This window comes from Rhineura floridana, chromosome 22, assembly GCF_030035675.1.
Source record: "Rhineura floridana isolate rRhiFlo1 chromosome 22, rRhiFlo1.hap2, whole genome shotgun sequence".
NCBI lineage: Eukaryota > Metazoa > Chordata > Lepidosauria > Squamata > Rhineuridae > Rhineura > Rhineura floridana.
In genome coordinates, this window is record NC_084501.1 from 1977234 (window position 1) to 2005024 (window position 27791).

At 53.7% G+C, this 27791-nt stretch overlaps 2 protein-coding genes across 11 annotated transcripts; one reads left to right on the forward strand and one right to left on the reverse strand.

The window, feature by feature from the left end:
* Positions 1-213: 213 nt before the first annotated feature.
* On the forward strand, positions 214-22366 carry LOC133374593 (RNA-binding protein 4-like). 6 transcript variants are annotated; one of them, XR_009759925.1, is made up of 3 exons: positions 214-308; positions 1723-4846; positions 21956-22366. XR_009759925.1 is itself a non-coding variant. In XM_061605641.1 (2 exons), exon 2 carries the CDS (start codon positions 1754-1756, stop codon positions 2711-2713), a length of 960 nt encoding a protein of 319 aa, XP_061461625.1. In that variant the 5' UTR covers positions 214-308; positions 1723-1753; the 3' UTR covers positions 2714-7021. The 6 variants fall into 6 exon arrangements, 1 of the variants encoding a protein (XP_061461625.1); XR_009759924.1 differs by lacking the exon at positions 21956-22366 and adding an exon at positions 10163-11549; XR_009759926.1 differs by lacking the exon at positions 21956-22366 and adding an exon at positions 5921-7021.
* On the reverse strand, positions 16914-27515 carry SNX15 (sorting nexin 15). Of its 5 annotated transcripts, none has more exons than XM_061605636.1 (8): positions 27068-27510; positions 26203-26238; positions 24142-24262; positions 22250-22365; positions 21070-21307; positions 18744-18911; positions 18186-18437; positions 16914-17218 (listed from the first exon to the last, which is right to left on the reverse strand). In XM_061605636.1, exons 1-8 carry the CDS (start codon positions 27164-27166, stop codon positions 17112-17114), a joined length of 1137 nt encoding a protein of 378 aa, XP_061461620.1. In that variant the 5' UTR covers positions 27167-27510; the 3' UTR covers positions 16914-17111. The 5 variants fall into 5 exon arrangements, with proteins under 5 accessions (XP_061461620.1, XP_061461621.1, XP_061461622.1 ...); XM_061605637.1 differs by having other exon boundaries at positions 21088-21307; positions 27068-27498; XM_061605638.1 differs by lacking the exon at positions 26203-26238 and having other exon boundaries at positions 27068-27515.
* Between the last annotated feature and the right edge of the window lie 276 nt (positions 27516-27791).

The window sequence follows — 27791 nt, forward strand, 5'->3', positions numbered from 1 at the left end:
GAAAACCTTCGGCGACCTCTGCGCATTCACACGTGCAAATGGCGTCCTCGTTGCGCTGCCCGTTTCTGAGTCTTGGGGGAAGCACAGGCCAGTTTCCCGCCCTAGCAGGCCCCCTCCCCGCTGGAATGAATAGCCTAGGGGACGGATTTGTCGGCCCCCTCTAGTCACGTGATCCAGAAGAAGCCCAACATGGCGCAGTCCTAGGCCGCTTCATTCGCGCTCTGGTCCGGTGGGGGGAGGTTGAGGGGGGGGGCTTCCCTTGCCTTGCCTTGCCTTGCCTTGAGGAGCCGCATCCAGGAGCCCGGCCGGTGAGTGACCCGGGGTGGCCGCCCTGGCGCAACCGGGCGCGCAGTCTGCACGACCCCCCCCCTCCCGCAGTCCAGGAATCCAAGCACTGCACCGTGGCCAACACGGCTGCTCCAGATTTGGAGCGGCTCCGAGGCTTGGCCAAGGTTGGGATGGCGGGGCGTGCCTGACTGGCGCACTCGCCCCCCAAACCAGGGAGGCCTTCCCTGGCCAGGGCTAGGCCCTTCTGCGCAGCCTGCGAGGGGGTGTACGGGGAGCGCAAGCCAAGCCTGGCGGCGTCGGAACTCCAGCCCCCATCCCCGCCGCGCGCTGGTGGTTGGCGTCCCAGCGCACCGCGAGAACTCCCCGGCGCTCGCTTCCTACGCTGCGCTCTGCCAGGATCTGCTGGCCCCGGAGGCCTCCTGGACTGCTGTGCCACGGTCAGGGCTCCGGGTGGGCTTCCTCGTGGAGAGGGAAGGCAAGCCGCCCGGCGCTGTTCTGGAGCCCCGTGCGCCATGAGATGATGAATGGGTTGATCTTACCCTGGCATCCCATTTGTTCATTTCCATCAGGCCTGGCACCAGCGGGTGGCCAGGTTGGGCACTGGCTGAGGGCCCTGCAGCTGATGGGGGTGGGGAAGGTGTAGCTCCTATCCCACAATTCGCGCTGGCATTGGATCGCAGAGCGTGTGCCCCACAGCCAAGTGCTGGCACAGATCGCAGACCCCCTTTCCCAGGCTCAGGCAACACCCCCCTTTCCCCAGGCTCAGGGTGGTTGCGCCACTTCCCACCACACGTCAGCATGCTGTGTGTGCATGCTTGCCATCTTAGATGATGATAGGCATGTGCGCACAGTGCACTGATGTGGCTGGACCAAGTTTTAGCGCCCGGCAGCACCAACAGCGCTGCCACGTCACTGCTGCCACTACCACCACCTTTGAAGGCCGACTGCAATCTGGTGCTGGCTCTAATTCCCACACTGATTTTCCACCAGACTGTGCCCAGATTGGCTTATGATAGATCCCTTGAACAGTGATACCTATAACAGTGCAAAATATCATGCGGAACAATGATCAGTACGAGCGCCAATTGGTGGGGAAGTGGCCATAGCTCAGTGGCAAAGTACCAGCTCTGCATGCAGGTGGCCCCAGGTAGCATCTCCGGCTAGGGCTAGGGTCAGTGCCGAGCAGATCTGGTCTGCCTTTGTGTATTAGGCAGCTTCCTAAGGGTACACAACTGGGTTGTTTTTATAACGCTTCTTGGCATATGACGTTTCACCACCATTTGTCACGTGAACCTCCTGCTGCATCTTCCAGGCCAGCCTGTACCAGACAGGGAGATGAGGAGGGTGGGTAGGAAATGTATGTCTGGGAGAGAGAGGGAGATTTGGTCTTTCCCCTTTTGCTCCAATCGCGTCCCCCTGTCCTTTTCCTCCAAGGGATTCTTGGCTGGAGGGTGCCAGTGTCACCATGGTGAAGATCTTTGTCGGGGGGCTGTCTCCCGCGGTCACGGCAGAGGAGCTCAGAAAACTCTTTGAGCAGTACGGGCTGGTGAACGAGTGCGACATCTTGAAGAACTTTGCCTTCGTGCACATGGAGAAGGAGGACGAGGCGCACCAGGCCATCAGCGCCCTGCACAAGAGCGACTTCTACGGGGCCCACCTGACCGTGGAGTACGCCACCTCCAAGATCCGCAACGCCACCAAGATCTACGTGGGGAATGTCTCTGCCAAAGCCACCACCTCCCAGATCAGGCAGCTCTTTGAGAGGTTCGGCAAAGTGGTGGAGTGTGACATTGTGAAGAACTACGCGTTTGTCCACATGGCCAAAGAACGGGAAGCTATGGATGCCATCTTGAACCTTAACGACACCCCGCTAGAGGAACAGAAAATCTTTGTCACCCTCTCCAAGAGCAACAACACCCTCCGGGCCGCTAAGGGGGCAACTGTGCCAACCCCACCTCCCCCATCCCCAAGTTACTACTTCTCCAGGGGGCGCATACCGCCCCCACCCCCAGCTTACACCCCCTACTGCCCCCGCACCTGGTACGAGAGAGAGTACTGTGACCGCTACTCCTACGAGCTCTACGACCGGGCCCGGGCAGCCTACGACCGGGCCTTGCCTCCACCCCCTTCCCCAGCCGCTTATAGAGAGAGGAGCCCTGTGAGCAGGCGGACAGCTACCCCCGCTGCCACCGCCGTAGTGGCCCAGTACGCCGACCCTTATGCGGCTGCTGCGGCTGCGGCTGCTGCTGCTACTGCTGCCGCCAACCAGACGTACAGCCAAGCCTACAACCAGCCTGGCTACGCGGCAGCAGCCGCAGCCGCTGCCACTTACTCCCAGTACAGCATAGGCACTGCCTACAATGTGGCAGAGTACTATGAGAGGTATGCCAGCGCTTACGCTGCCCAATATGCACAGACATTCTGAGCATGGTGCGCCCCACCCAGCAGTAAATGTCTTGAGGTCCTTGACTGAATAGGGGAAAAGAGGGTGGTGGTGTGGGGGTGGGAAGGGAACATCAGAAGAGCTTGCTGGATCAGGGCAGTGGCCCACCTAGTCCAGCATCCTGTTCTCACAGTGGCCAACCAATGCTCCAATAGGAAGCCCCCAAGCAGGACCTGAGCACAAGAGCACTCTCCCCTGCTGCAGTTTCCAGCAGCTGGTATTTAGAAGAAGAATTTGGCGGAGAAGGGAGGGAGTGGTCCAGAGCCAAATACACACGCGTGAATGTGCACGCGCTCACACCCCCCCCCCACCCCATGTTGCTGGGAAGGAAAAGTTTAGGAGGTGGGATACATACCTAGTAATGTGGTGCATAGTCTGTGTGTGCACGCATGCGCATGCATTGTGTCCAGCCCATGTATATGTGTGTTTGTGTGTGTGTATATGGTTATACACACACACATCTGCATTGTGTAGATTTTTTTGCAGGTTCCTTGTAGGCGACGTTGCAGCGGTGGCTCTGAGACCCTTTGCTGATCACGCTCTTAACCTGCGCTGACTTTTTACTTCAGCTTTTTCCTTCAAAGGTTGGTGATGCTGCATTTTTTGTTCTGCCCCCCCCGTATCCCTCCAGCCCCCTCCTTTCTCTTCCTTTTTCGTCTTTCCCTCAATCCGGTCGTTACCTTAAAAAGCCTGCTTCGAAGACCCGTCGCTCTGCCTCGCCAACCCCGCCTTTCGAATCCGCCACAAGCCGAAGACGGTTTTGCTCGCAGAAACGCCTCCGCTTTTCCAAACTCCTTCCTCCTCCTCGTGCCCAAAGCAACAGGCGTTTGCCAGCCTCCGAACTCTGCCGGCCCATTCTTTGCTTGCCTCACGTTGTGGTTGTGGTTGCGTGCCGATCTCCGATTCCTGTAGCCACTCGGCCAGACTCCTTAGCCTGGGAGGCCTGTTCTTTCTTTGCTTTGCTGTATTCCTGGGTACCTTTTTCTTTGTTTCTTGCCTTTGTATTGTTGGTTAACAGAGTTTGTTCTTGTTGCAGCAACTAGTTTGCTTTTTATTTTTTAAACGTTGATCATTAAATGGCTTTTATGGAACCTCTCGCGTCTCGTCGTAAAAATATACCCGCCCTCCGCCACGGTCCGACTTCGCCTTGGCCTCCTACTCTGTGCATGGGGGAGTTGCTCACGTTTGACTTGCTGGTCTGTGTCTCCCAGGATCTCTGCCGCATTCCCACTTCCGTTAACTGCCTTCCCTCCCTCCCTGTGCTCCTCTCTTTTGGTTCTGCCACTGCCAATGCCACTAACTCTGCCTCTCTGGCTCGTAGAGTTCGGGAAACCTTTGCAACAGCCGCAGCCGTAGCCTTGTGCCAATTCTGGATCCCGTCTCTTTGGCCGTGCCTTTGAAACTTTGGGGCTGGCTAACAGACAGCCTGGGCTGGGCATCTCATGTTTCTTTAACCCTGTTTCCCCCCACCCTCTTCCCACTGACTCTCTCTTTCTGTGGACAGCTGCGTCTGGAAAGAGCAAGGGGATCTCGGGTGCCCCGCAAGCAGGCAAAGCTGACCTGAAGCGACTCAGCGCCTCTGCCCTGCCCTCCGGCCAGCTGACAAGATCACGAAGCTTCTGCAAGCGAATCTCCGACCTCTCCCTGCCTCGTGCTCTTAGAGCAGGCTTTGGGAAGATATCAGGCATTGGGATGGTGGCTGGTGAAAGCTGGGCCTGGAAGGGGATTGTCTGGGTATGATTCTTCCCTGTCTGTATCACAACATCCTCTTCCTTTGTTCCACCCAGGAGGAGGGGATCGGTTTGCTGTGCTGCTGGGCGCCTGGCACAGTTCTCTGGCTGTAGCTCGATGGCTACCCCATGCAATATGGGCCATTTGAGCCCGCCTGTGCTGCTGGCCTTGCTCTTTGCTGTGGCTTAAAGCCTGATTTTGTCTCTCTGGGTCTGAGATGTAAAGAAGCTAGCCGCCCACCCCTCCTGATTCCCGTGGTTTGTTTTAGATTTCCCTCTGTCCTTTCCATGACGTGCTGTGGGAACTGAGCTGTTCGCTGGTGGATTCCCCGACAGCAGAGCCACATCTGAACTCGGGGCCTCATGGCATGGGGAAGCCAGCGAGGTAAGCATGCTCTTTCTCCTGCCCCATTGGGGGAGGGATGATCCTTTGCAGCCCAGGGTTAAGGAGGGAGAAGTGGCTGTGAGGGTGGGTGCTCACCATAGAGCAGACCCTGCAGGCCAGACCATCAGTCCCAAAGTCCTCTCCTAGGCTTCTTGTACGTGAGCCTCAGGCAGTCTCCATACCATGCCTTTGAAGCACATTGAAACCACATATTCCTCCCCTCCCCCGGATCCTGGGAACTGTTGTTTCTTAAGGGTGCTAGGAATTATAGCTCCGAGAGGGGTAAACCTCTGTGAGCTTCCCAGGGTTCTTTGGGGGGGGGGATGTGCTACAAATATACTTTGAAGGTATTGTGTGTATGCAGCCTGAAGTTCATCTGTGGCTTCCTCTGGTGCCACTACAAAGCCCCATGTGGCTTGGCTGTGTGGCTTCAAGAACCCTTCAGTCACACCAGGCACAACCTAAGGTGAGTACCAGGCTGAGGCAAGAGGAAAGTCTCTAGTGGATCCCTTGGGAGACACCTCCAGCCCTCACTCTCCTCCCCAGGAGCCATTTGGGCTGGGACCCCTCCTCTCGCTCCCTTCCCCCTTTCTTCTCCTCCAGGTAGGGCTGTGAGCTTTGCCCCTAGTGCTCGGATACAACAGAGGTGCATTTGCACCCTTCTGGCTCGGCTGGGGGGGTTGTGGGGTTCAGAATCACAGCCTCACCTCTCTCTTCCCCCCCCCCCCAGGTTTGTGTGGGGTTCGCTTTCTGGCACTAACTCTTGCTTGGGAGACTGAAAGGGGCGAGGCCATAGGCCACCTGCTGCATTTTGACCCAGGGGAGGCTTCCACCTGGCTGTGTCCAGTTTGGCTTTGTGCCTGTGTGGCCCTCAGTTGCCAGCTCTGGCCTCTTCCCACAGCATCACATTTGAGGCAGGGGGTGGGGTGGCTGGAGTCCAGCTCCCCTCTGGCAGTGTGGCCAGGGATGGTGAAAGTTGGAGTCTGGCAACATCTGGCGGGCCCCCACAGGTCCTGTGTCCACTCACACTTTTAAGGGGAGAAAGAGAGTGGCTTCCTTTTCCGCCTTGAGCAGCAGAGCAAGGAGAGGGCCCGAGTGTGAGAGATGCCAGATTCTTCTCCTGTGGTTGCTGCTGCTGCTGCTGCTGCTGCAAGGTCTTCCTGGCCCCAAAGGAGTGGAAGCACCTCTGCCAGGTGTCCGTGGAAGGAAGCACTTTCTTTGGGAAACCATCAGTGAGTGTGAAGGGAAGGTGGTGTGTGCGGAAGGCATCACGCTGAGGGAGGGCAGAGCTGTGCAGGCGGGTGAGCAGGGGTGGGATGCAGCTGTGACCTTTGCCCAGTCATGCCAACACCTGAGGTTTCTGCACGGGCTTTCGCTATCCTTAGCCAGGCCAGCAAGCGAGAGGCATTTGCTCTATTCAGGGACGCTCCCCAGCAAGGCAGAAGGGGCAGGTCAACAAGGGGTATCGCCTGGGGAGAATCTTGAGGGCTAGAGGGAGACCGAAAGGGCCACGTGGCACTCTCTGGCTTGATATCCCCCAGCCCTGGTTTAGCCCAATATGGCCTGCTCTGACTGGCAGCAACTGTCCAAAGTCTCACACAGAGAAGGGCCTTTCCTGACGTCACCTGATTCCCAATCCTGGGAATGGAATCTGGGACCTTCTGCATGTAATCTACCTCTGAGTTTTGGTCTCTTCCATCAAATAATATTGGAGCATAGGCCAGTATTGTCTAATTTGGCTGTCAGTCAGAGAGAGAGAGAGAGAGCATTGTATCCGACTGAGGAAAGCAGGTGCCCAGTGCTGAAGCACCCTGGACAGCTCCTTGAAAGTTTGGCCTAAAATCCGGCACGGATTCCACTGCCCAACTGACATCGGAGCCGCCAGCCGCCATTGGAGGCGGCTGCCGTCAGAGCCAGCTGGGAGGTTAGCGGAGCCGAGGGGTAGAGTCGCGCAGCCCTGGCTTAAAGGGGCATTGACATGGTCTGGCTGGTGGTGTAGTGAGAGGTGCCTACCTGCATCCCAGGTCTTTTCCTCAGCAGAAAAGTTTTGGGAGACACTTCCCCCCCACCCCAGACTGAGAGCTATTTCCAGCTGCTGCCTGCCTGTGATTTGTAGGGCCTTGGGATTGCCTGGAGTCCCAAGGTGGAGTCTCATATGTGCCTAACAAATTAAAGAAGCTTTTTAAAAATGGTACCTGTGGTTGTGGCTCTCTGCTTTCCCCCCCAACTCCGTTGACTGCTGCTAGTGAAAAAGGCCCCAATGTGCTTCTCTGGCCTGAAACTCACCAATTTTTGTAGTACAGGGGCTGGGAATGGACTGTATCCCCTCCCCCCAAATTATGGGGAGAGATGGCTGCCTTTTTTCAGGTCATCTAGCTGCTCCGCGGTGCAGAGTGGTAAGCGGCCGCAATGCAGCCGAAAGCTCTGCTCACGGCCGGAGTTCGATTCCAACGGAAGGAGGAAGACGAATCTCCAGTAAAAGGGGTCAAGGTCCACTCAGCCTTCCATCCATCCATGGTGGGTAAAATGAGTACCCGGCATATGCTGGGGGGTAAAGAAAGACCGGGGAAGGAACTGGCAATCCCACCCCATATATACGGTCTGCCTAGTAAACGTTGCAAGATGTCACCCTAAGAGTCGGAAACGACTTGCACTACAAGTGCGGGGACGCCTTTACCGTTAGCTGTTCCCATGATTGGTAGAAATAGCCTCTGAGCTCATTTTTGTCTTTAGAAGCCACCAGCTAGCTTACACACCCTGCTGGCTAGCCTGCCCCACCCCCCAAAAACTCTTTTGCATACAAAATTACTTTCCACTGAGAATCAGACCTTGCAGAGTCCATCTTGCTCCGTCATTTCTATGCCAACGGGCTGTGGGCACCTAGAAGGGCCCTTTTCAGAGCCCCCCTGAGGACTGAACCTGGCCTCTTCAGTATACAAAGCGGGCAGAGGCCAGCCAAGGCCTAGGCAAGCGTGCCAACCTGTCTCACATGCTGGACTGAAAGCTCCATGGCCTGAAAGGAAGCACCCCAGGAAGAGTCTTGATCCCCCCCTCCTTGGGCTTGTATGTCGGAGGTGCCGGAGCATGGCCGTGGGGCTGCAGTGGACCTGGTGGGCCTTTACCCCGGAAACTGCGGAGACAGACTCTTTGGCGCTTTTGTGCCTTTTTGGAGTTCTTTCCCCAGGGCTCTCCGGGAGGCTTCAGGAATACCAAGTGCTGACTGAAACATAAGGGGTGTGTGTGTGCAGTGATCATCCCACCCCCTCCCCTTGAGAGCAAATGTGGGTTTCCTCCTTTGAGCCTGTTACAGAAGGACGAGCAACAGCACTTGCTGAGAGAAGAGCGAAGGGTCTTCCTGCCTACGGCAGGGTGGGGGTGGTCTAGCACTACTCGCATCCCTGTGCAGCCTCTCTCACCAAGGGATGCAGGAGGTGTGGAGGGGGGGGAGGCTTGTTGTTGCAGCAAAGTTGGGAGCGTAAGAAGTGAGACCAGGCAGCACATCTAGCTCAGTGCTTTCAACTTGCTGACTGGCAGCGATGGCTCTCAGGTGGGGGTCTTTCCAGCCCTTTCCCTGGAGATGCTGCCAGGGAGTGAACCTGCATAGCAGATGTCCTCCCATTGAGCGATGGCCCCTTGCTGGTGGAAGGCCCCGCCCCTGGCAAAACACTCCTTTTTGGCCGCTGCAAGGAGGGACAGGGAAACAAGGGGCTCCCTCAGAGGCAAATTTCCATCTGCTACTTGTTTTGGGGCGGCCTAATTGATACTCCTTTGTCTCTCTCTCTCAATGATAAAAGTCAGAGTTCTGTTCCCCACGTCAACATTCTGTGACATCCCCACTTAGTAGTGACGCCATACAAGCTGACATCTCCCCAAGGAAAAGGGAAAAACATTTATTTGCTGAAAAATGCACTGGGGGGGCAGTGATAATGTTGGGACATTAAACATTTTCCATATTAACCTCCCTGCTGAGGCAAGTTATATACAAGTCAGCTGTAGGAAGCATAAAGCCATTATTGGGGGGCAGGCTGTGTGTGTGGGGAAGCTGACAGCCCATGTGAACCAAGGTCAAATACCCCCCCCCCAAAAAAAACTAGCCAGAAAATTTAAATGATTTGGCCCCAGAGTATGAAACTTAGTAAGGGGCATCTCATGGGAAAAAAGGGTAGCTTGGTGTCCGCCAAAGGTAAGAGAAATGGAACCCTGGGTTAACAAGCAGCTTGAAAAATAGGCTATTTTCCTCCTTTACATACCATAAAGAATCATGGGAGGGTTTTTGGAGGTCATCTAATCCAGGGATAGCTAAATCCCAATTCAAGGGCCTAATCCAGCCCCCCCCCCGGTCAATATTTTTCTGATTTTGGCAGCAGTTGAAAAAGGGAGAGTAAACAGCCCTAAGGTAGGCAGAGAGACCCCAGACCACTGGTCTGCAAACTGAGTGTTCATTTGATGAGCAGAGATCTGGTCTTCACAGCTGATGTACACAGATTAGCTGAGGAGGTTGCAGAGGGGCTGCATATCTGAGAAGAGTGTGAGGTTGCCGTACTTAGAACTGGTGCGCAACACCTGCAGTGTTGGCCAAAGATGAAGGCGGCTCTCAGGCGAAAAAAGGGTAACCACCCCTGCTTTACTCTAGGCCCCCATCAAGTAGAGGAGTTACAGCCTTGGGAGTTCAGTTTGCCTATTGGGGGATAGCTTGGGAGCCCCGCAAAAAACAAAGGGGGTAGAGTAGAAAGAGGAACTCAAAACATCTTGCAACTCTTTTCCTGTCCTGCCCCCCAAATAACACTTCTATGGTACGTGAGGAGAGAAAACTCTGCCCCTTAATATAAGGAGCTATAATTTGAAACATTGTTAATTTGATGTCTTTGAAATTTGGAGTAGTCCTGACCCAAAGTGAATTTTAATCTAATGGAGCCTGCTGAAGAAATCACCTCTTGGCTTGCATTAAGCAGAGGCTTCCTTGGGCCAGCATCTCCCTTAATTCCCTTTATTTCCCTGAACATTTGTAAACAAATCACATTTTGCAAAGACATCCTAAGCATATACAGTAATACGGTCCTCAGCATGTATCATGTAGGAGTCTGTTGAACTTGGTCAAACACACTTCTGAATAAACGTGGACAAGGTCATTCTGCCAGCCTCCTCCGCCCATCTCTGCTACAGAGTGCAAAGCGTAGCCCTCCCCACTTTCAACTGTGTTAAGGAACCGGGGGGGGGGGGAGATCAAAACAGAGCATGCAAAGAGTACCTCCATTTATCTGTCAACTTACAAAATGTACAATGGCTGCAATGCATTTTCTCCTCACATGCATTCAGGGTCCCTAGATGGGAAGCGAATCAGCGAGGGATTCTGGATTCCATTGCAAAAGCTCACCTGGTTCCAAGACAGCGCACCCCCAATAGGATGGTTTCAGACCTTGGTTTCTTCACCTAAGCTATCTTAAGTGGGGGGAGTCTGAACAAGGCAATTCCTGCATGTCCTCCCCCTATTTGGGATTTAGGATGGGTGGGGAACCCATGGGGTCCTCCAGAGGACATTGGGACTACAGCTCCCATCATTCCTGACTGTTGACCATGCTAGCTGAGGCTGACTGGAGTCAAGACAACATCTGGAGGGGCACAGGGTTCCCAGCCCCATTTAGGTGCTACAACCCTAGTACTGCATCCCGTGTGTACTGCCTTCAAGTCGATTTCGACTAACGGCGACCCTGTGAAGAGGGTGTTCATGAAGCTGAGAGGCAGTGATTGGCCCAGGGTCACCCAGTGAGTTTCTTGGCTATGTGGGGATTCAAACCCTGGTCTCCTAGGTCATGGTCCAACTTCGCTGGACCAGCCATGTTGTTTGAATGCCTAATCACCGTCTTCCAAAACAGCTACTTTACTCCCAACTTAAGGATGGAAAACGGAACATCGGCGGACAGCAAAAGAGGTTTAAAGATGTTCTTAAAGCAAAGGGAAGTCTTGGCCCATGAACATCCCAAATGGAGGTCGGCTATTAGCAAAGGTGCTATGGATGTTGAAGAAGCACGAATACAGGTGAACGGGACAAACGAGCTAAGCGGAAGGCACGTCAAACAAATCCTCATCGTGACCATCTTCCATCTGGAAACCGATGTCCTCACTGGGAGGCTGTGTGGATCCAGAATTGGCATCCGCAGTCACTTACGGACCCACCGTTAAAGACCTTATCTTGGAAGACAATCTTACTCGGCCACGGGTGATCGCCAATGAAAAACGAATGACTGAATGACTGCGTCCCGTACCTTGCGTGACCAGCAACAGCCCACCTGTCGGAAGGCAGAGCTGGGGTCCCAATCCCGGGGAGCTGGATCCTGGAGAGTTGGGAGAAGAGTATTCGGATGGATGGCAGAGGGAAGGTTGAGGAACTTCCCCCCTTTGGAGTGAAGACGAAACAGAGGAACTGCCAGTGATAAGGTCGCTTAGCAACGGGGAGCCTGAGCCCTCCCTGGACATTCTCACGCCTCCCCCTCTTTCAGGCTCAGAGCAAGAGGGGGAAGAGGGAGGGCTGCTCACAGCCGAAAAGCGGGGAGGCAGTTTACCATCAGCCCCTCCCCTATTCCCCATCCTGGAATCGGAAACTTCAGAAGAGGAGGGGGTGATGCTTCCCCCCTCACCGCGCACACGCAGACAGCTGAAAAGACAGGAGAGAAGGGGGGGAAGGCGGGCAGTACCTGAGGGGCAGTTAAGGAGGAGCGAAAGATTGCGCGCCCGTTTGGCCCCTTCTTAAAGAACAGGCGGGAAGAAGTCCCTTGCTCTGTCAACTTTCTCCCAATGCCGCAGGACCTGTATCCCTGTATTGATTCATGAGAAAACGCAGTCTTTGTTTGGACATTACCCTAATAAAACACGAATTAACTACAATCGTTGGTCTGGTTCCTGAGTCACATCCTGGGCCTGACAGCTTGACAGAGCCACCTAAATCACCCTCAACACTCTCTTCACTTGACTGGGACAAGATGTCAAAGGGAGCAGCGGGGGGGACGAACCCCACTTCTGAGATGGAAGAAGTGGAACTCCTGAGGACTAAGGTAGCTGATTTGCAGACGGATGTTCAAGCCCTGCTAGCAGCAGTCAAGGCGCTGAAGATGGATAATCAAACCTTGAAGGCCACGATAGACCAGATGCGAACAGCCCCTCCAGCTGCCGTAGTAAAGGTTCCCATTGGATTGCCCCCAAAATACGCGGGACAAAGTGATCAGTTGGCAACCTTCGTGGCTCAATGTGAGTTATATCTGGATGTCAGGCACACGGAATTTCCAGACGATGGGGCTAAAGTAGCTTTCGTGATTAGCCTCCTGGAGGGAGAAGCTGCAAAATGGGTGACTCCGTATCTCGTGAGAAAGGATACTGTCTTAGGAAGGTACAGAGGATTTATACAGGAGATGACCCAGATGTTTCAAGACCCGCAAAGGGCTGAAACAGTAGCACGGCAACTAGGCGCTCTGAAGCAAGCTAAAGGGACTGTTTCCGAGTACACTAACGCTTTTAAAATTCTGTCCCAGGAAACTGGTTACAATGACGCCGCCCTGATGTTTATGTACCGGAGTGGATTAAATGCTGAAATCCTGGATGAGTTGGCCAGGACCTCCCCCCCCGCTGACCTACCAGGGCTCATCCGGCTATGCCTACAGATAGATCACCGGATGGAAAGAAGGCGCCTGGAAAGGAAGCAGGAGGTCCCGAGATACTCAGCCTCGGCATCCCGCAACAAGACCCTTCCCACTACAGGGAGGGCAGGTAATGCAACTGAGGGACAGGGAGGGGCTAGGCCAAGACTGTCGGAAGAAGAAAAGGAAAGACGACGCCGGGAACGTTTATGCTTTTATTGTTCAAAGCCAGGCCATGTGGCCAGAGACTGTGGACTGAAAGGGGGGAAAGCCGAGCCGTCGGGAAACTAGAACACCCAGTCCACGTGCAGGCCGGTGGACTGGGGGCAGCGTTGTATAAAGGCCCCCCAACGATCCAACCTCCCTCAAAGGGGGTGTTGGTCTTGCCTATTCGGATTACAACTTCCAGAGGAGTGGTGTTTAATTCCACTGCCTTAATTGACAGTGGAGCCTCCACAAATTTTATTGATGCAAAGTTAGTCAAGCGTCATGGAATTTCCCGGTGGAAACTGGACGCTCCCCTAGCTGTGGAGACTATCGATGGGAGACCCCTGAAGTCAGGAGGGGTGACACAAGCCACGGAGGAAGTGAAACTTCAAATCCCTGGGCACGAAGAGTTCATTTCGCTATACGTGTCAGATCTCTCGAACTTTGAGGTGATTCTGGGAATGCCCTGGCTAGCAAAGCATGAACCCAAAATAAGTTGGAAGGAGGCGGTGGTGTGGTTCACCTCACAGTATTGCCAGGAGAACTGTCAACCTGAAGGAATCAAGAACACCTTAGCGGGGGCAGTGCAAGAGATCGAGCAAGTGACCCTGCCGCCAAAGTATGAAGAATTCAAAGATGTGTTTGATGAAAAAGAGGCAGAGACTTTACCCCCCCACCGCCCTTACGACTGTGCGATTGATCTAGTGCCAGGAGCCAGCATCCCATCAGGGAGAATCTACTCTCTCACAGAGAATGAGAGGGAGGCCCTGAAGGAATTCCTGGATAAAAACCTGAGGCGAAGATTCATACGCCCCTCACAATCCCCTGCTGGAGCGCCACTATTGTTTGTGAAAAAGAAGGGGGGGGACTCAGACCCTGTAACGACTATCGCGCATTGAACCAGATCACCATCCCCAACAGCTACCCGCTGCCCCTGATCTCAGAGTTGCTGGACCGACTGCGCTCTGCAAAAATCTTCACGAAGTTGGATTTGAGAGGAGTGTACAATCTGATCAGAATGAAGGAGGGAGATGAATGGAAAACAGGATTCTTGACCGCTTACGGACAGTATGAATACCTGGTCATGCCGTTCGGGCTTTGTGGAAGTCCACGAATTTTTCAAAAATTCATGAACGACGTGTTTAGAGACTTGTTGGACACGTATGTAATCTGTTACTTAGATGATATCCTGGTGTTCTCAAAGAACCAGGAAGACCACGACCAGCATGTGAAGACGGTGTTGAAGAGACTGAGAGAAAATCACCTGTATGCTAAATTAGAGAAATGTGGATTTGACCTCAAGTCTCTAGACTTCCTTGGATATCGAATCTCAGCGGAAGGCGTGGAGATGGACCCAGGGAAAGTAAGCTGCATATTGGACTGGGGCCAACCTGTCACCAAAAAGGATGTACAACAGTTTTTGGGGTTTGCCAATTATTACAGAAAATTCATTCCAGGGTTTTCCAAATTAACAGCTCCTCTGACTGACTGTTTAAGGGGGAAGAAGAAGTTTCAATGGACAGAGAACGCCACCGAGGCCTTTGAGGAGCTGAAGAGAAGGTTTGCTACTGAGCCCATTCTGCGCTTTGCTGATCCGAACCACCCTTTCGTAGTGGAAGCAGATGCTTCAGATTTTGCCATCGGGGGGGTCCTGCTACAATTAGACCAAGAAGGGAAGGAGCTGCACCCCTGTGCGTACTTCTCTCGGAAGTTAAAGCCTGCAGAGAAGAACTACACAGTTTGGGAGAAGGAGCTGCTGGACATCAAGGACTCTTTTGAAAACTGGAGACAATACCTAGAGGGGACCTCTCATCGAATTGAAGTGCGCTCCGACCACAAGAATCTTGAAAGCCTCCAAACAGCCAGAAAGCTGAACCAGAGACAGATAAGATGGTCCCAGTTCTTCACTAGGTTTAACTTCCAGATTACTTACCATGCCCAAGCCAAAAACCAGAGAGCGGATGCCTTATCCAGACAGCCACAATACAAAGAAAGTGAATCCGAGGACCAGCCTCAGTACATAATCCCGCCAGAGAAATTAACGTTGGGAGTATGCCAGCCTTCATGGGAAGAGGAACTCAAAAAGGCACAAGAAGAAGATGCAGACATGCTAAAATATCAGCAGGAGATGGGACAAGGTCAAGACTCAGAAGTAACCTTTCCCTGGAGAAATGGACTGTTATGGTTCAAAACCGCCAGATATGTGCCAGAAGGGGAATTAAGGCTCAGAATCCTACGCCAGTGTCATGATTCCATCACAGCGGGACACTTTGGGATTTACAAGACCATTCAGAACGTGGCCAAGGACTTCTGGTGGCCTAAAATGCATCGGGATATTGAGAGTTATGTAAAGTCCTGCTCTGTCTGTCTGCGGACAAAAACACAAACAGGGACACCAGCAGGACTGTTACAACCGTTGCCTGTCCCACACGAACCCTGGAAGGACCTCTCCATGGATTTTATAACTGATCTACCCAAGTCCCAAGGAATGACAGCCATCTTAGTAGTGGTGGATCTACTTACCAAAATGGCACACTTTCTTCCTTGTGCAGGGGCCTTAGAGGCTAAAGAAACGGCCAAGTTATTCATAAAAGAAGTCTACCGGCTGCATGGATTGCCAAACAGCGTAGTCTCAGACCGAGGAACTCAGTTCACAGCCAAATTTTGGAGAGCAATGTGGAAACAGTTGCAGACGGAATTAAAACTCTCCTCCGCCCATCACCCCCAGAGAGATGGGCAGACGGAACGCTTGAACGCCGTTTTGGAAAGATATTTACGAAGTTATGTGTCCTATCAACAGACTGACTGGGTATCATATTTGCATTTTGCAGAGTTCGCCTACAACAATTCTCTGCACTCCAGCACTCAACAAACCCCGTTCTTCGCTAATTATGGATTCCATCCTAAAGTCTTTCCAAGCAGCTCAGAAGGAATGCTGGTACCGGCAGCTGAGAACTTCCTTAAGGAATTGCAAGCGGCGCAACAGACACTGAAACAGCAGTTAAATGAAGCCAAAACGGAGTACAAGCGAGTTGCTGACCTGCACAGGAAAGAGCCCCCCCCCCTTCAACCGGGAGACCAGGTATGGCTGTCCACCCGCTTCCTCCAGATGCCGGGCAAATGTAGAAAATTACAAGACAAGAGGGTGGGTCCTTTCGAAATAGAAACTCAAATCAATCCCGTGGCGTACCGACTGAAGCTGCCTGACACGTTTAAAATACATCCTGTGTTCCATCGATCCCTCTTAATGAAAGCCGCCCCTCCCAGTGAGTTACGGCCGGAGGAACCTCCCAGAGCTCCACTCCTGGTAAATGAGCAGCTTGAGTTTGAAGTTGAGGAGATCTTAGATTCCAGGATCAGACGCCACAAGCTGCAGTACTTGATTCACTGGAAAGGCTATGGGGTGGCTGACAGATCATGGGAAGATGCAGCTGATGTGCATGCTCCAGAATTGGTAAAACTTTTCCATCAACGTTTTCCCCACCGTCCCAAGCCAGACAAGGGGAGGGGGGCACAGCCTGGGAGGGGGGATGGTGTCGGAAGGCAGAGTTGGGGTCCCAATCCCGGGGAGCTGGATCCCGGAGAGTTGGGAGAAGAGTATTCGGATGGATGGCAGAGGGAAGGGGGAGGAACTTCCCCCCTTTGGAGCGAAGACGAAACAGAGGAACTGCCAGTGATAAGGTCGCTTAGCAACGGGGAGCCTGAGCCCTCCTTGGACATTCTCACGCCTCCCCCTCTTTCAGGCTCAGAGCAAGAGGGGGAAGAGGGAGGGCTGCTCACAGCCAAAAAGCGGGGAGGCAGTTTACCATCAGCCCCTCCCCTATCCCCCATCCTGGAATCGGAAACTTCAGAAGAGGAGGGGGTGATGCTTCCCCCCTCACCACGCACACGCAGACAGCTGAAAAGACAGGAGAGAAGGGGGGGAAGGCGGGCAGTACCTGAGGGGCAGTTAAGGAGGAGCGAAAGATTGCGCGCCCGTTTGGCCCCTTCTTAAAGAACAGGCGGGAAGAAGTCCCTTGCTCTGTCAACTTTCTCCCAATGCCGCAGGACCTGTATCCCTGTATTGATTCATGAGAAAACGCAGTCTTTGTTTGGACATTACCCTAATAAAACACGAATTAACTACAATCGTTGGTCTGGTTCCTGAGTCACATCCTGGGCCTGACACCACCCCACGGAAAGGCAACCATCCCAATGCAAACACAAATGCAATGGGAATAAATAACACACTGTTTGAAAGATTTACAAACATGTATTTTTACAGTGTAGATTAAATACTCAACAATAAGTGCAGCAGGGTGGGTGAACTGGCTGATTCTGATCCAGCCAGCCCATGCCAGGATGAGGCCACCGGCAGAGCTATTCCACTCCTAGCTGGCATGTGTCCACTTGGGGGGGGGGGCAGAGGAGGGGGAGGCTGGAAGTCCCACTTATAGGTTTAGATGCTTCAGGTGCTGCTGAAAGATTTCCTCGGCCCTCTGTAGGTACTCTGCAGTCTTCTTCTTCACGGCTTCCCTGCGGGCTGCATCTGGGTCCACTGAAAGCAGGAAGGAATGGGGGGGGGATCTTGCTCTTACTTTGCAGCCTGTACTGAAGCCCCTCCCCCCCAGCTTCTAGCTATGGCCCCCAAGCAAAGAAAGGGAGGGCAGGTGGCTGGCTGGAGCACCCCAAACAGCAGGCAAAGGGGTCTCGGTCGAAACCACGCTCGCATGGAGCAAACTCCACACGGACCCCTGGTAGGGGAGAGATGCGTGGCAAGGGGGGCAGAGAAAGGAGCATCCCTAGGCTGGGGTGTGGGCATCCGGGTGTCTTCATGCCAGGACTCACTCCAGTTCTTCCTTCCCCAAGAAGGCCCCAACTCCACCTGCCTTCACTGGAAAGCACAGGTGCTCTCAACCTTGACCCCTCCCCAGTGCTTCAGATAGGCTTTAAAAAAAACAACAACAACCATTTATCTCCCCCCCCTTTTTTTAAAAAAGTAAGGCAGGATTTTTTAAAAAGGAAAAGTACAGGAAAACTGTCTGAGGAATTTTAATGACCTCTCTGGCCCCAACCCAATCAGCGCTATGCACTGCACTGGCAGTTTGAGCTGCAAAACATGCAGGACCATTCCCCCCCCCCCCCAAAAAATAAGCTTAATCTGGGAGTGACGATGGTATGCCTGAGAGAAATCTCCTGCACCCCTGGAAGGCTTACTGTTCAAATGATGCACATCTGTCCTGCATCCCACAGTTCAGACAAGGAGGGCCATTCATGAAGGTGAGGTGGGGGCCAGGATGCCTTGGTTCTTGCCAGAGATCTTCAAAGGGGACGTTTACAGCCTGAGAAGCCTGTTTTACTGGACCTGCTTCCTAGAGGCCTGGAGACAAGGCCTCTGGTTCTACCTCTGGGGGCTCAACACTCAGGAACCGACTGCTGTTCCCACAACTACCAGCCACTCCACGTGGGGAGACGTCAGATGCCCAGGCGGCTGGATCCCTTTGGGGCCAGGCAACCCGCATTACCTTGCAGTCCCTGGAGCAACAGGTCAACGCCACTGCGGTAGCTGCAGAAGGCCCCCTGGTAGTCTTTGGCTGCTTCCCCCTCCAAGGCCTGCCTGATGTGCTCCGTGGCCAAGGGCAGGTACGCGCCAGGGTCCGACACACTTGCTCCTTCCTTGGCTACCTGCCCTGCTCCTGCGCCAGGGGCTGCTCTGTGTCCCGAGGCAGGGAGAGCAGCCAGGTCTTCCTCATGGGAGGGGCAGGGTGCACCAGGCTCTGGGAAACAAGGACAAAGGCTGAGGCAAAGATGAACGCCTACCCTACCCACTTCACCTCACCCCACAGCTGGATCTCCACCACCCCTGACTCCAACCCATTGAAGACCTCCCCACCCCAGAGCTGAGGGGGGCAGCACAAAGAAAGAAAAGACAGACCCCAACAGAATTCTGCTCCCAACCAAGTAGCTTTCCCCACCTTCCCAAGCTGCACTGGGGCCAGTGCTCACCAGCCTTGGTTTCACCACCCCTACTTTGGCCAAGCCCGGCCTGCCCGCTTTGCCCCTGCACTTTCCAGCCCACCTACCTTCCTTTGAGAAGGGATCGAACAGCGCCAGCTCCTGGACCGACAAGGGGCAACAGGAAGGCGAACCCATGGCCCTCTCCCCTTCCTCCTCCTCCTCTTCCTCCCCAAAGGCAAAGAGAGCATCCAAGGCCTTGTCATCGTCACACTTCATGGGCGAGGAGGGACTCCCTGCACCAGGGACAGTGATTAGTGCAACGCATCATGGGGGGTGGGGGTAGAGGGAGGGCCCCCGGGCAGGTTTACAGCCAACTACTGTAATGTGCTCTACCTGGGGTTACCCTTGAAAACGGTCCGGAAATTACAACTGATACAGAATGCGGTGGCACGATTGATTAAGAACAGCCATCACCGTGATCATATCACTCCGGTGTTAGTAGATCTACACTGGCTACCAGTTGCTTACCGGGCCCAATTCGAGGTGTTGGTGTTGACCTTCAAAGCCCTATACGGTTTCGGCCCAGTTTATCTGAAGGAGCACCTCCAGCATCACCAATTATGCCGCCTGACGAGATCAGCCACACAAGACCTTCTCTCAGTCCCACCAGTTAAAACAGCGAGGCTGGTGCGGACTAGAGAGAGGGCCTTCTCAATCGTGGCCCCCAACCTCTGGAACTCCCTTCCTTTCGGCCTTCGCCGTGCCCCCTCCCTGACAGGTTTCCGCCGAGCCTTGAAGACCTGGCTGTTCAGGCAGGCCTATGGGATCCCTGGGGTGGGTTAGCTTTTAATACTGTTATTAATCAGAATTGTAGTGTTTAGTCTAATTATTGATTGTGGCTCTCATTGTTTTATATTGTATTTTATTGTATTGATGTGCGTCGCCTAGAGTGGCTGTTAATTCGGCCAGATAGGCGACTCATAAATAAATTTTTATTATTATAACCTAAGATGGGATGTTTAGCAATCAACACACCAGGGAACTGAAGGGCAGAATTACTGTACAAGATGTACCAATGGTGTGTTCAGGATAAGGCAGGTTCCTGTGCTCCTATTTCAATCAGCCCCTCTATTCAGAACCATGAGGACTGGAGTCTTATTTCATTTTAGGGCAAGGACCGTAGCTCAAAGGTAGAGAAGGTGCTTTGCATGCAAGCTCGGTACAAGGCAGCTTATTCAGAGAGTCAGTCTCCAGAGTCAGGGTGGGGAGCTCTCCAGACAGCTGTTGGGCTCCAACTCCCATCATCCAGTGCCTGATGGGAGCTGGAATCCAACAACATCTGGAGGGAATCAGATCCCCCATCGCTAAGCCTCTCTCGGTCCCCCGATTGCTGAACGAATGGCCACAAATTCCCTCTTCCCTGGAAAAGTGCACCACAATCCCACCGCCCTTCAGGCAGATGCTCTCCCCCTTCACACGGGATTCTGGAGCGGCCGAGGGCGTTCAGAGCTGCAATGCAAGCATCTCCCCGCAGGAAAAGCCAGCAGCACTGGAGCCTCCTTCCAAACTGTTGGCACCCCGTGAACCCAACTCTCCTCCCCCCCAGGCCTAGCACATGCTTGGGTCCTGTCACCTATGGCTGCACTGGCTGAGGATACGGCGGAAGGGCCGGGCCAGTGCAAGTGTTGGGAAGTTGGGCAGCTTCCCCATGAAACTTTAAAAGGGAGGGCGACTTGAATTCAGAGACAGAGTGTATTCAGCCCCTCTTCAGGGATGGGAAGCCTCTGGACCGGGGGCCAAATGTGGCCCTCCAGACTTCTTCACCTGGCCCTCAGGACCGTCCCCAGCCCACACTCCTCTCCCCAAGCTGGAGCCCTCATTGGCTCTGCTCCATCATGGTGCTTAAGTGCTTTCGCTTGCCTGGAATGAACTGGAACCATGCCTCTAGTGTGCCTGAATAAAGAGGGTGCGGGCGTGTGCACATCCATGCGTGTGTGCTTGTGCAGAACCTTGAACTTTTGTGTGGCTGGAACATGTGGCCCCCTGTACAAAGGTACACGTGTCGCTCCGTCCACTGTTGCCTCTGGCCCCGCCCACACCCACCACCGAGATGTGGCCCCTGGAGGTTGCTCACACACGGGTGTGGCCCTTGCACTGAAGAAGGTTCTCCATTCTAGGTGGAAAGAAGGGGTGGCAATTTCACCAGCACCCCCCCCTTCACAGGAGCCCTCACTGCAGCAGCTGTTCCCTCTGGGGGTGTAGAAAAAGAGAAAAAAAGAAAATGGGGAAGGGTACCCATCTCCTCCCCCCTCCCAACTTTTTCGCAGGTCTCTGCTTGTGTAAGGATAATTGCAAGAATTGCACATGAGCACGTGCAGACTGCCTTTCTCTCCTGAGGGATCATAAATGGTTCTCACAGAAGGCAAGCTGAATGGAAACTGGATCCCTGACCTGCTTTGCTTTGGATACCTTCCTCCTTTGGTTTGGGCTCCCAGTCACCACACTCCTCGCTTGCTGCCTCTGCGACTCTGCAGGATCGCTGCTCCGAATGCAGGGGGGGTCCCTGCTCATCGACAGACCTCAGCGCATCCTCCCCTGGCTCTACTCCTTCCGATGGCGGCACGGGGACCAGAGGGGGAGGCAGAGATGGCAGGTCATACTTCTCCAGGGGTCTCTGCCCCTCCCCACCCTGAAAGACAGTGTACACCCAGATGTCTATGGGTGGGGTTCTTTATACGGGGGCTGGGGCTGCAGGCAAGGACCCTGCACTGCTTTTGCAGCCAGAGAGGGGGCCCAGGAACACCATGCACAAAGACGGCTCTCACACTTTGGGGGGCTGGGGAAGGAGACCACTTAAACATTGCTGTGGGGGCTCTCGGAGGACAACTTAATATATATACCCTCCCCTTAAATATTAGACAGGCACCATCTCTGCTATCTTTTTGGCACCTACTGAAGACCTTCCTCTTTCAACAAGCCTTTTAAGTAGAGACCTTATCCCAGTCTGTGTCTGTGTTGGAATTGCTTTTTAATATGTTTTTAAACTTTAAAAAAAAAAAAAAATAGATCTTTTTAAAGGTTTTAGTATTGTTGTTATTGCTCGATTTATATCCCGCTCTTCCTCCCAGCAGGAGCCCAAAATGTTTTTAAAGATGTTTTGTTTTAATATATTTTAAAGTCTGTTTTTATGATGTGTTAAAGTGTTTTTGGTGCTTTTGTTTGCCGCCCTGGGCTCCTACTGAGAGAAAGGTCGGGATATAAATCTAATAAATAAATAAATTAATAAAAATATTTGCTTTACAAACCTAATCTCATATGTTAATATTTCTCTCCTCAGTACCAACATCATCGTCAACACCAGTGCCGCACTATGAAAACCACACCAGCCTGAAGCCAGGCCTTGTCAGCCTGTTGAGCTATCCAGCCCTGGTTGAAATGGCCTCAAACTCCATCATGAGGGAAAAAAAAATCAAGTGCAACCTTTCTGCACCCACTGAACAGAGCTCATGGACCACAGCTGGAGAACTTCTGGTCCAAGGATTCAGAGCAGAGCACCTTGGAAGGGACTGGGGCCCGGGAAACACGACCTCAGCACCCACCCACCCCACCTCCATTTGCCCAACCAAAATACCCGAAAGAATTCCTTGAGCTGAGGACTGTTGTTCAAAGCCGGGATATGCACTGTGAATCGCAACATGGCCTCGGCCGCTTTTCGCCGCTCCTCAATCACCTCGGGCTCAAATCGGCCTGCAGGGAAGAAAAGCGCCACATCACAGGGGGGCATCAGAACCCCCCCCCCGGTGGGCCAGCAGCAGCGGCAACCCTGGAGACGTACGTTATTTTTAGGAGGCCTCAACTTTTCTCGCCTAGCGAAAATTCACCAGCCAAAACCTTCAGCCACAGACCGTCAAAAATGGACTCAATGTTAGTGGGGTCATCCAATGAAGTTTTAAGTTGAGACCTATCCCAGTCTGCGTCTGTGGTTAGAGTTGCTTTTAATATGTTTTCTTTAATAATATGTTTTTAACCCTTTTTAAAATATGTTCTTAAAGCTTTTTTTTTTTTTAATGTTAACGTTGTTATGTTTTAATGTACTTTAAGGTCTTTTTATGATGTTTTAAGGTGCTTTTAGCGTTTCTGTTTGCCGCCCTGGGCTGCTGCTGGGCTGAAGAGCAGGATATAAATCAAATAATAAATAAATAAATAAATAAGCAAGCTGACCGCGGGAAGACTAAGGGGGGCAGGCAAAACGAGGCACTTCTGCACATGGGACCTAGTCAAGCCATGGGATTTGCTACCGCAGGAGGCAGCGATGGCCACCAATTTGGAGGTTAGGCCAACCAGTCGCTGGGGATCACAAGCGGGGAGAGTTGCCGTTGCACTCATGCTGCAGGCTGCTTCCCAGGAGAGGCATCTGGCTGGCCCCTGAGAAAGCAGGATGCTGGAGTAGATGGGCCCCCTTGAGCCTGACCCAGCTGCAGCTGCCGCAGGGCTCTTCTGGTGGCCTTAAAGCCTTCTCTTCCTTTCGCTTCAGCATCCTGTACCAAACCGCAGAAAGCCAGAGGTCCCTAGAAAGTTTCTGGGGAAAACTAGGAAACTAGCAACAAGGGATTGGGGGGCAAGTTTGGCTGAGACAGGCCACCTGTCTAACTCCCTCCCCAAAGAAGTTCATAGAAACGTAGCGTTGGAAGGGGCCTTTAAGGCCATCAAGTCCAGTCCCCTACTCAATACAGGAATCCAGCGTAAAGCACCATGTGGCATCCCCGCACCTTGCTATCTTTTGGCCTCTTCTTTTTCATTGTATCTTAATTCTCCCACGGATTTTAAAGTGGTTTAAACTATCTGAGAATTCTTTCCTTTGCTGTTTTAACTCTTTTTTTATTATCAGACTCGCTTATTGTAATTTGTTGCTTTAAGAGGTTATAAAAAACCCTGAAATCAATGGTGAACAGCAGCATAAACACCTTTCAATAAAATATATACATATTTGTATGACAGGCCTTCAAGAAAATCACCTATGTCACAGAGCAGATTGCTTCCGTTAAAGGTCTTAAGACTAAAATATTAGGAAAAACTTTCTGACAGCACTAACAGTTTGACAGTGGAATGGGCTGCCTCTGAAAGTGCAGGAGCCTCCTTCATTGGAAGTTTGTAAGCAGAAGCTGGATGGCCACATTGGGGATGCTCGAGTAGTGGATTTCATGCCTCAGCAGGAGGGGTGGACTGGATGACCCTTGAGGTCCCTTCCAAATCTATCAACCTGTGATGAGCATCTCCTATTCTTTGTCCCAGCATCTAGCACTCAGCTGCGACACAGAAGTGCCACTGAGCTAACTGACAGAACTAGCCTTCAAAGAAGCACCCAGCAAAGTGGCAGGTCAGAGCAGGCCGTACACTTCAAGTCCTTCCAAAATGGAAAGGGTGTTGACACATAAGGTGATCCTGCCTCTCTGAGGTCAGGCGCTTGCTGCTGCTGCCACTGAGTCCCAGCCGCCAGCATCCCTCCCAGCCTGAGCCCCTCACCAAAGACTTGAGCCTTGGGGAAGGAGGGGAAGTCCTCCAGCCGCCGGAAGAGGTTGCGGTGAGTGTAGGCCAGGTCTCCATGCAGCTTCTTGAAGTCACTGTACCGTCTCCAGACCACAATCTGCAGGATGGAACAGCAGTGAGAGCCCAGCTGGAACAGCCCTGTGGTGCTCCCCTCCCCATGGCACAGGAAGCTGCCTTGAACAGAGTCAGGCCAACGGGCCCACCTGAGCATCTTCTACACCTGACTGGAAGCAGCTCTCCAGGGCACCAGACAGGAGTCTAGCCAGCCCTACTTGGAGGGATTGAACCAGGGCTGGCGCCAGAGGGTGGCCAGGTTGGGCCCTGGCTGAGGGCCCCTGCGGCTCAGAGGGGCCCCTCCTTAGGGTGTGAGACTAGCGCTCCTATTCTGTGATCTGTGGTAATGTTGACTCCCAACCCTGCTGCAGATTGCAGAGAGGGAGCTCCTAGCCCCCCCCTTATACAGACCGTGCAGACCTGCAATGCCTGGCCACATGTCCTACCTCTCCATTACCATGGATGTTGTGCACACTGTGCACATACCCACAATCAACCAAGATGGCGGCAGAGGCTCCTCTAAGGTGAACGGCAGGCATCTGCACGTGTAGCATAGTGCAGGGCATTCACATGAAGTGACAGGAGAGGTAGGTTGGGCTTGTGTGGGGGAGCCGTGGACCTGGGGCAGGCTGGTGCCCAAGAGCCCAGTCATGCCTGGCGCCAGCCCTGGACTGAACCCAGCACCTGCTACATGCAAATCAGATGCTCTGCCACTGAGCTACATCCCTCCCCTGCCGCCCTGGGCTTCTGCTGGGAGGAAGGGCGGGATAATGAGTTTAATGAATAAATAGACAAATAAGAATGCCTCCAAAAATCCTCTCTCCACAACTAGATCCCACCTTCAACCAGTTGAGGAGCCCCACCTACACTCCTCTGTTCAGCAGTGAGTAATGCTCATATATATAGATACACACACACTAACTACATTGGAAATTTACCATTCCTGCAAGGAGCTTCAGTTGGTGTACATGATTCCTGCCCCTCCTTCACAACAGCCCTGGGAGGTAGGTTAGGCTGAAAGATGTCAACTGGCCCAAGGTCACCCAATGAGCTTTATAGCAGAGTAGAGATTTGAACCTAGGTCTCTAACCGCTACACCACCCCGGCTCTTAAGCAAGCGCTGTCTCTGGAGCACTTGTGGCAACCAGGACATGTGGCCGGCCACCTGCAACATTTGGTACCACACTCAAAAAGTGAATGCATCAAGAAGGAATAACCTGAAGGTATGATGTTCACGAAAGCCAGTGTGGTGTCGTGGTTAAGGTGTTGGACTACGACCTGGGAGACCAGGATTTGAATCCCCACAGAGCCATGAAGCTCCCTGGGTGACCTTGGGCCAGTCACTGCCTCTCAGCCTCAGAGGAAGGCAATGATAATCCCCCTCTGAATACCGCTTACCATGAAAACCCTATTCATAGGGTCGCCATAAGTCGGGATCGACTTGAAGGCAGTCCATTTCCATTTCCCATGATGTTCATATCCTTTAAAGAGTTAGCTGAATTGTCTGAGGAATCACTAGCGGACTCAACACAGAGAAGTTTTTCAGTGTCATCGTGTAGTGCTTAAAATGTCGGACTAGGCCAAGCGAGGAGACTCCAGCTCAAATCCCAGCTCAGCCATGAATCTCACTTTCTAATCTTGGGCCAATCACCCTCTCTCCTCTTCTCTCTGCCTAGCCTACCCCACAAGGTTGTTATGAGGATAACACGGTTCAAACCCCCATTTGACCATAAAGCTCACTGGACAACCCAGGCCGATTGGCCAGCCATTCTCCCTTCGAGATGGATGCTGACCGTAAAAGCCGCACTGCTCATCCACGCAAGTATTTTGCAACATCCACATGAAACTGTCGTCTAAAGGCCAGCCCTCACAGGAACCATAGAGCACTCTGCCTTGAGCTCCTCCGAGGAAGACAACATAACAAACCAACCAGATAAACACGTTTCTTTCCACGGTGGCTGCAGGCAACGGATGAAGCCCTACCTCCTTAACATCTTCTGGATTCACCCTTGAGACGAACTGGAAAGAGGGAGGAAAAGGCAGAGAGGGTGAGGAGCAAGGGGCCTGCAGTCTGCGCGGGGGGGGCACCCTCTTTCCTCCTGCTTCAAGGGGGGGGGGCTTCCAGCGCAACCGTCATCCGAAGAAGGACAGCATTTCTGGGGCGGCCCGCATCGCCATCGACCCCCTCCCCGCCTTGCTGGGGCGCCTGCACGACCCGAGCCACCTGCCGTCCATGCCGCGCGCCCAGGCGGGGCAGGGAGGCGCATCTGTAGCGGCCGCCGCGCAGAGGGAGGCGAGTCCCGCTCCGGGTGGGGGGGGGCGAGTCCCGCTCCGGGTGGGGGGGGGCGAGTCCCGCTCCGGGTGGGGGGGGGCGAGTCCCGCTCCGGGTGGGGGGGGGCGAGTCCCGCTCCGGGTGGGGGGGGGCGAGTCCCAGGCGGAGCGCAGAGGATTGGGGCCGGCTCCTACTCAGGCTTGACCCTCACGCGGAGGTCCAGCAGGCTCGCTCCTCCCAGGCGAGCCGGACTGCGCGCAGGCTGCAGCCACGCAGCGGGCATTAGTCCTACCGGTGGCTACTCAGACGCAAACCCCGCAGTTCCATTGAATTTACTCTCAGGTAAGCAAGATCGGTAGGGAGGACGGCAATCTTGCAGAAGAGGCGGCTGGAAGCAACGGCCCCTCCGCCATTGCACTCTGCACGCGTACAGAAGCCCGACGCGTTTCCTCCGGGTTCTTCACGTGCTCCAGAAATTGGGTCCCTCCCACCGCGGCTGAGCCCCGGCTGGGTTGGGGGGGAAGCGCCCCTCCAGGAGGCTCCCCGGGCGGAGGGTCGCCGCCGCCCCTTCCTTACCTTGGCGGTCACTTTGTACTCGGTGTAGCCCTTGGGGTGGCTGCGGGGCTCCGTGACCGAGTAGTGCCGCTGGTACTCCTCCTTCGCCCGGCGGGACATTCCTCGCGGCGGCCCCTTTAAACCAGGGGCGGCAAGGCGATTCCTGCCCCCACAGGGCGCATGCGTGGCCGGCCTCTTCCCTGCCGAGGGAGCGTCGTGCAAGCGCAACGCGGAGAGAGTTCGGGTTTAGGGCTCCTCTGCAAAGTGCCCGGTGGGCATTGCGGTGCGCGAGATGGAAGCGCGCGGGGGGGAGTGCGGGAGAGTTGATGCTGGATCCATTTTGGATAGGAAGGGGAGAGGAGGAGGAAATTGCAGCCGTGCAATCTCCTGAGTGTCTCCTCGGAAGTAAGCACTGTCAAGTGGGGCTTGCTCCCAGGAGAGGAGCGATGGGGGGGCACAACTCCCCCCCCGAGGTTTTCACGTGGTTGAATGTCGGAGGTGTAATTAGAGCTAGGTTGCTTCTTTTGGACGAGAGAAGTAAAACAAAACAGGAAATGAAGAGCACTGCTCCATATCATCAGCAGAGGTGGAGTCGTCCTAGACCGCCTACTTTTTGGGGAGCGAGGTCCCAATGTCTCCAGCGTATTGTGAACCAATCAGTATGAAAGGGGAATGTGTTAGCCACTGAGAAGAGTCTTCGAAAGCAGTATGCAAGTCTATAACCTTAGAGGGGAAGTGGGTGTGA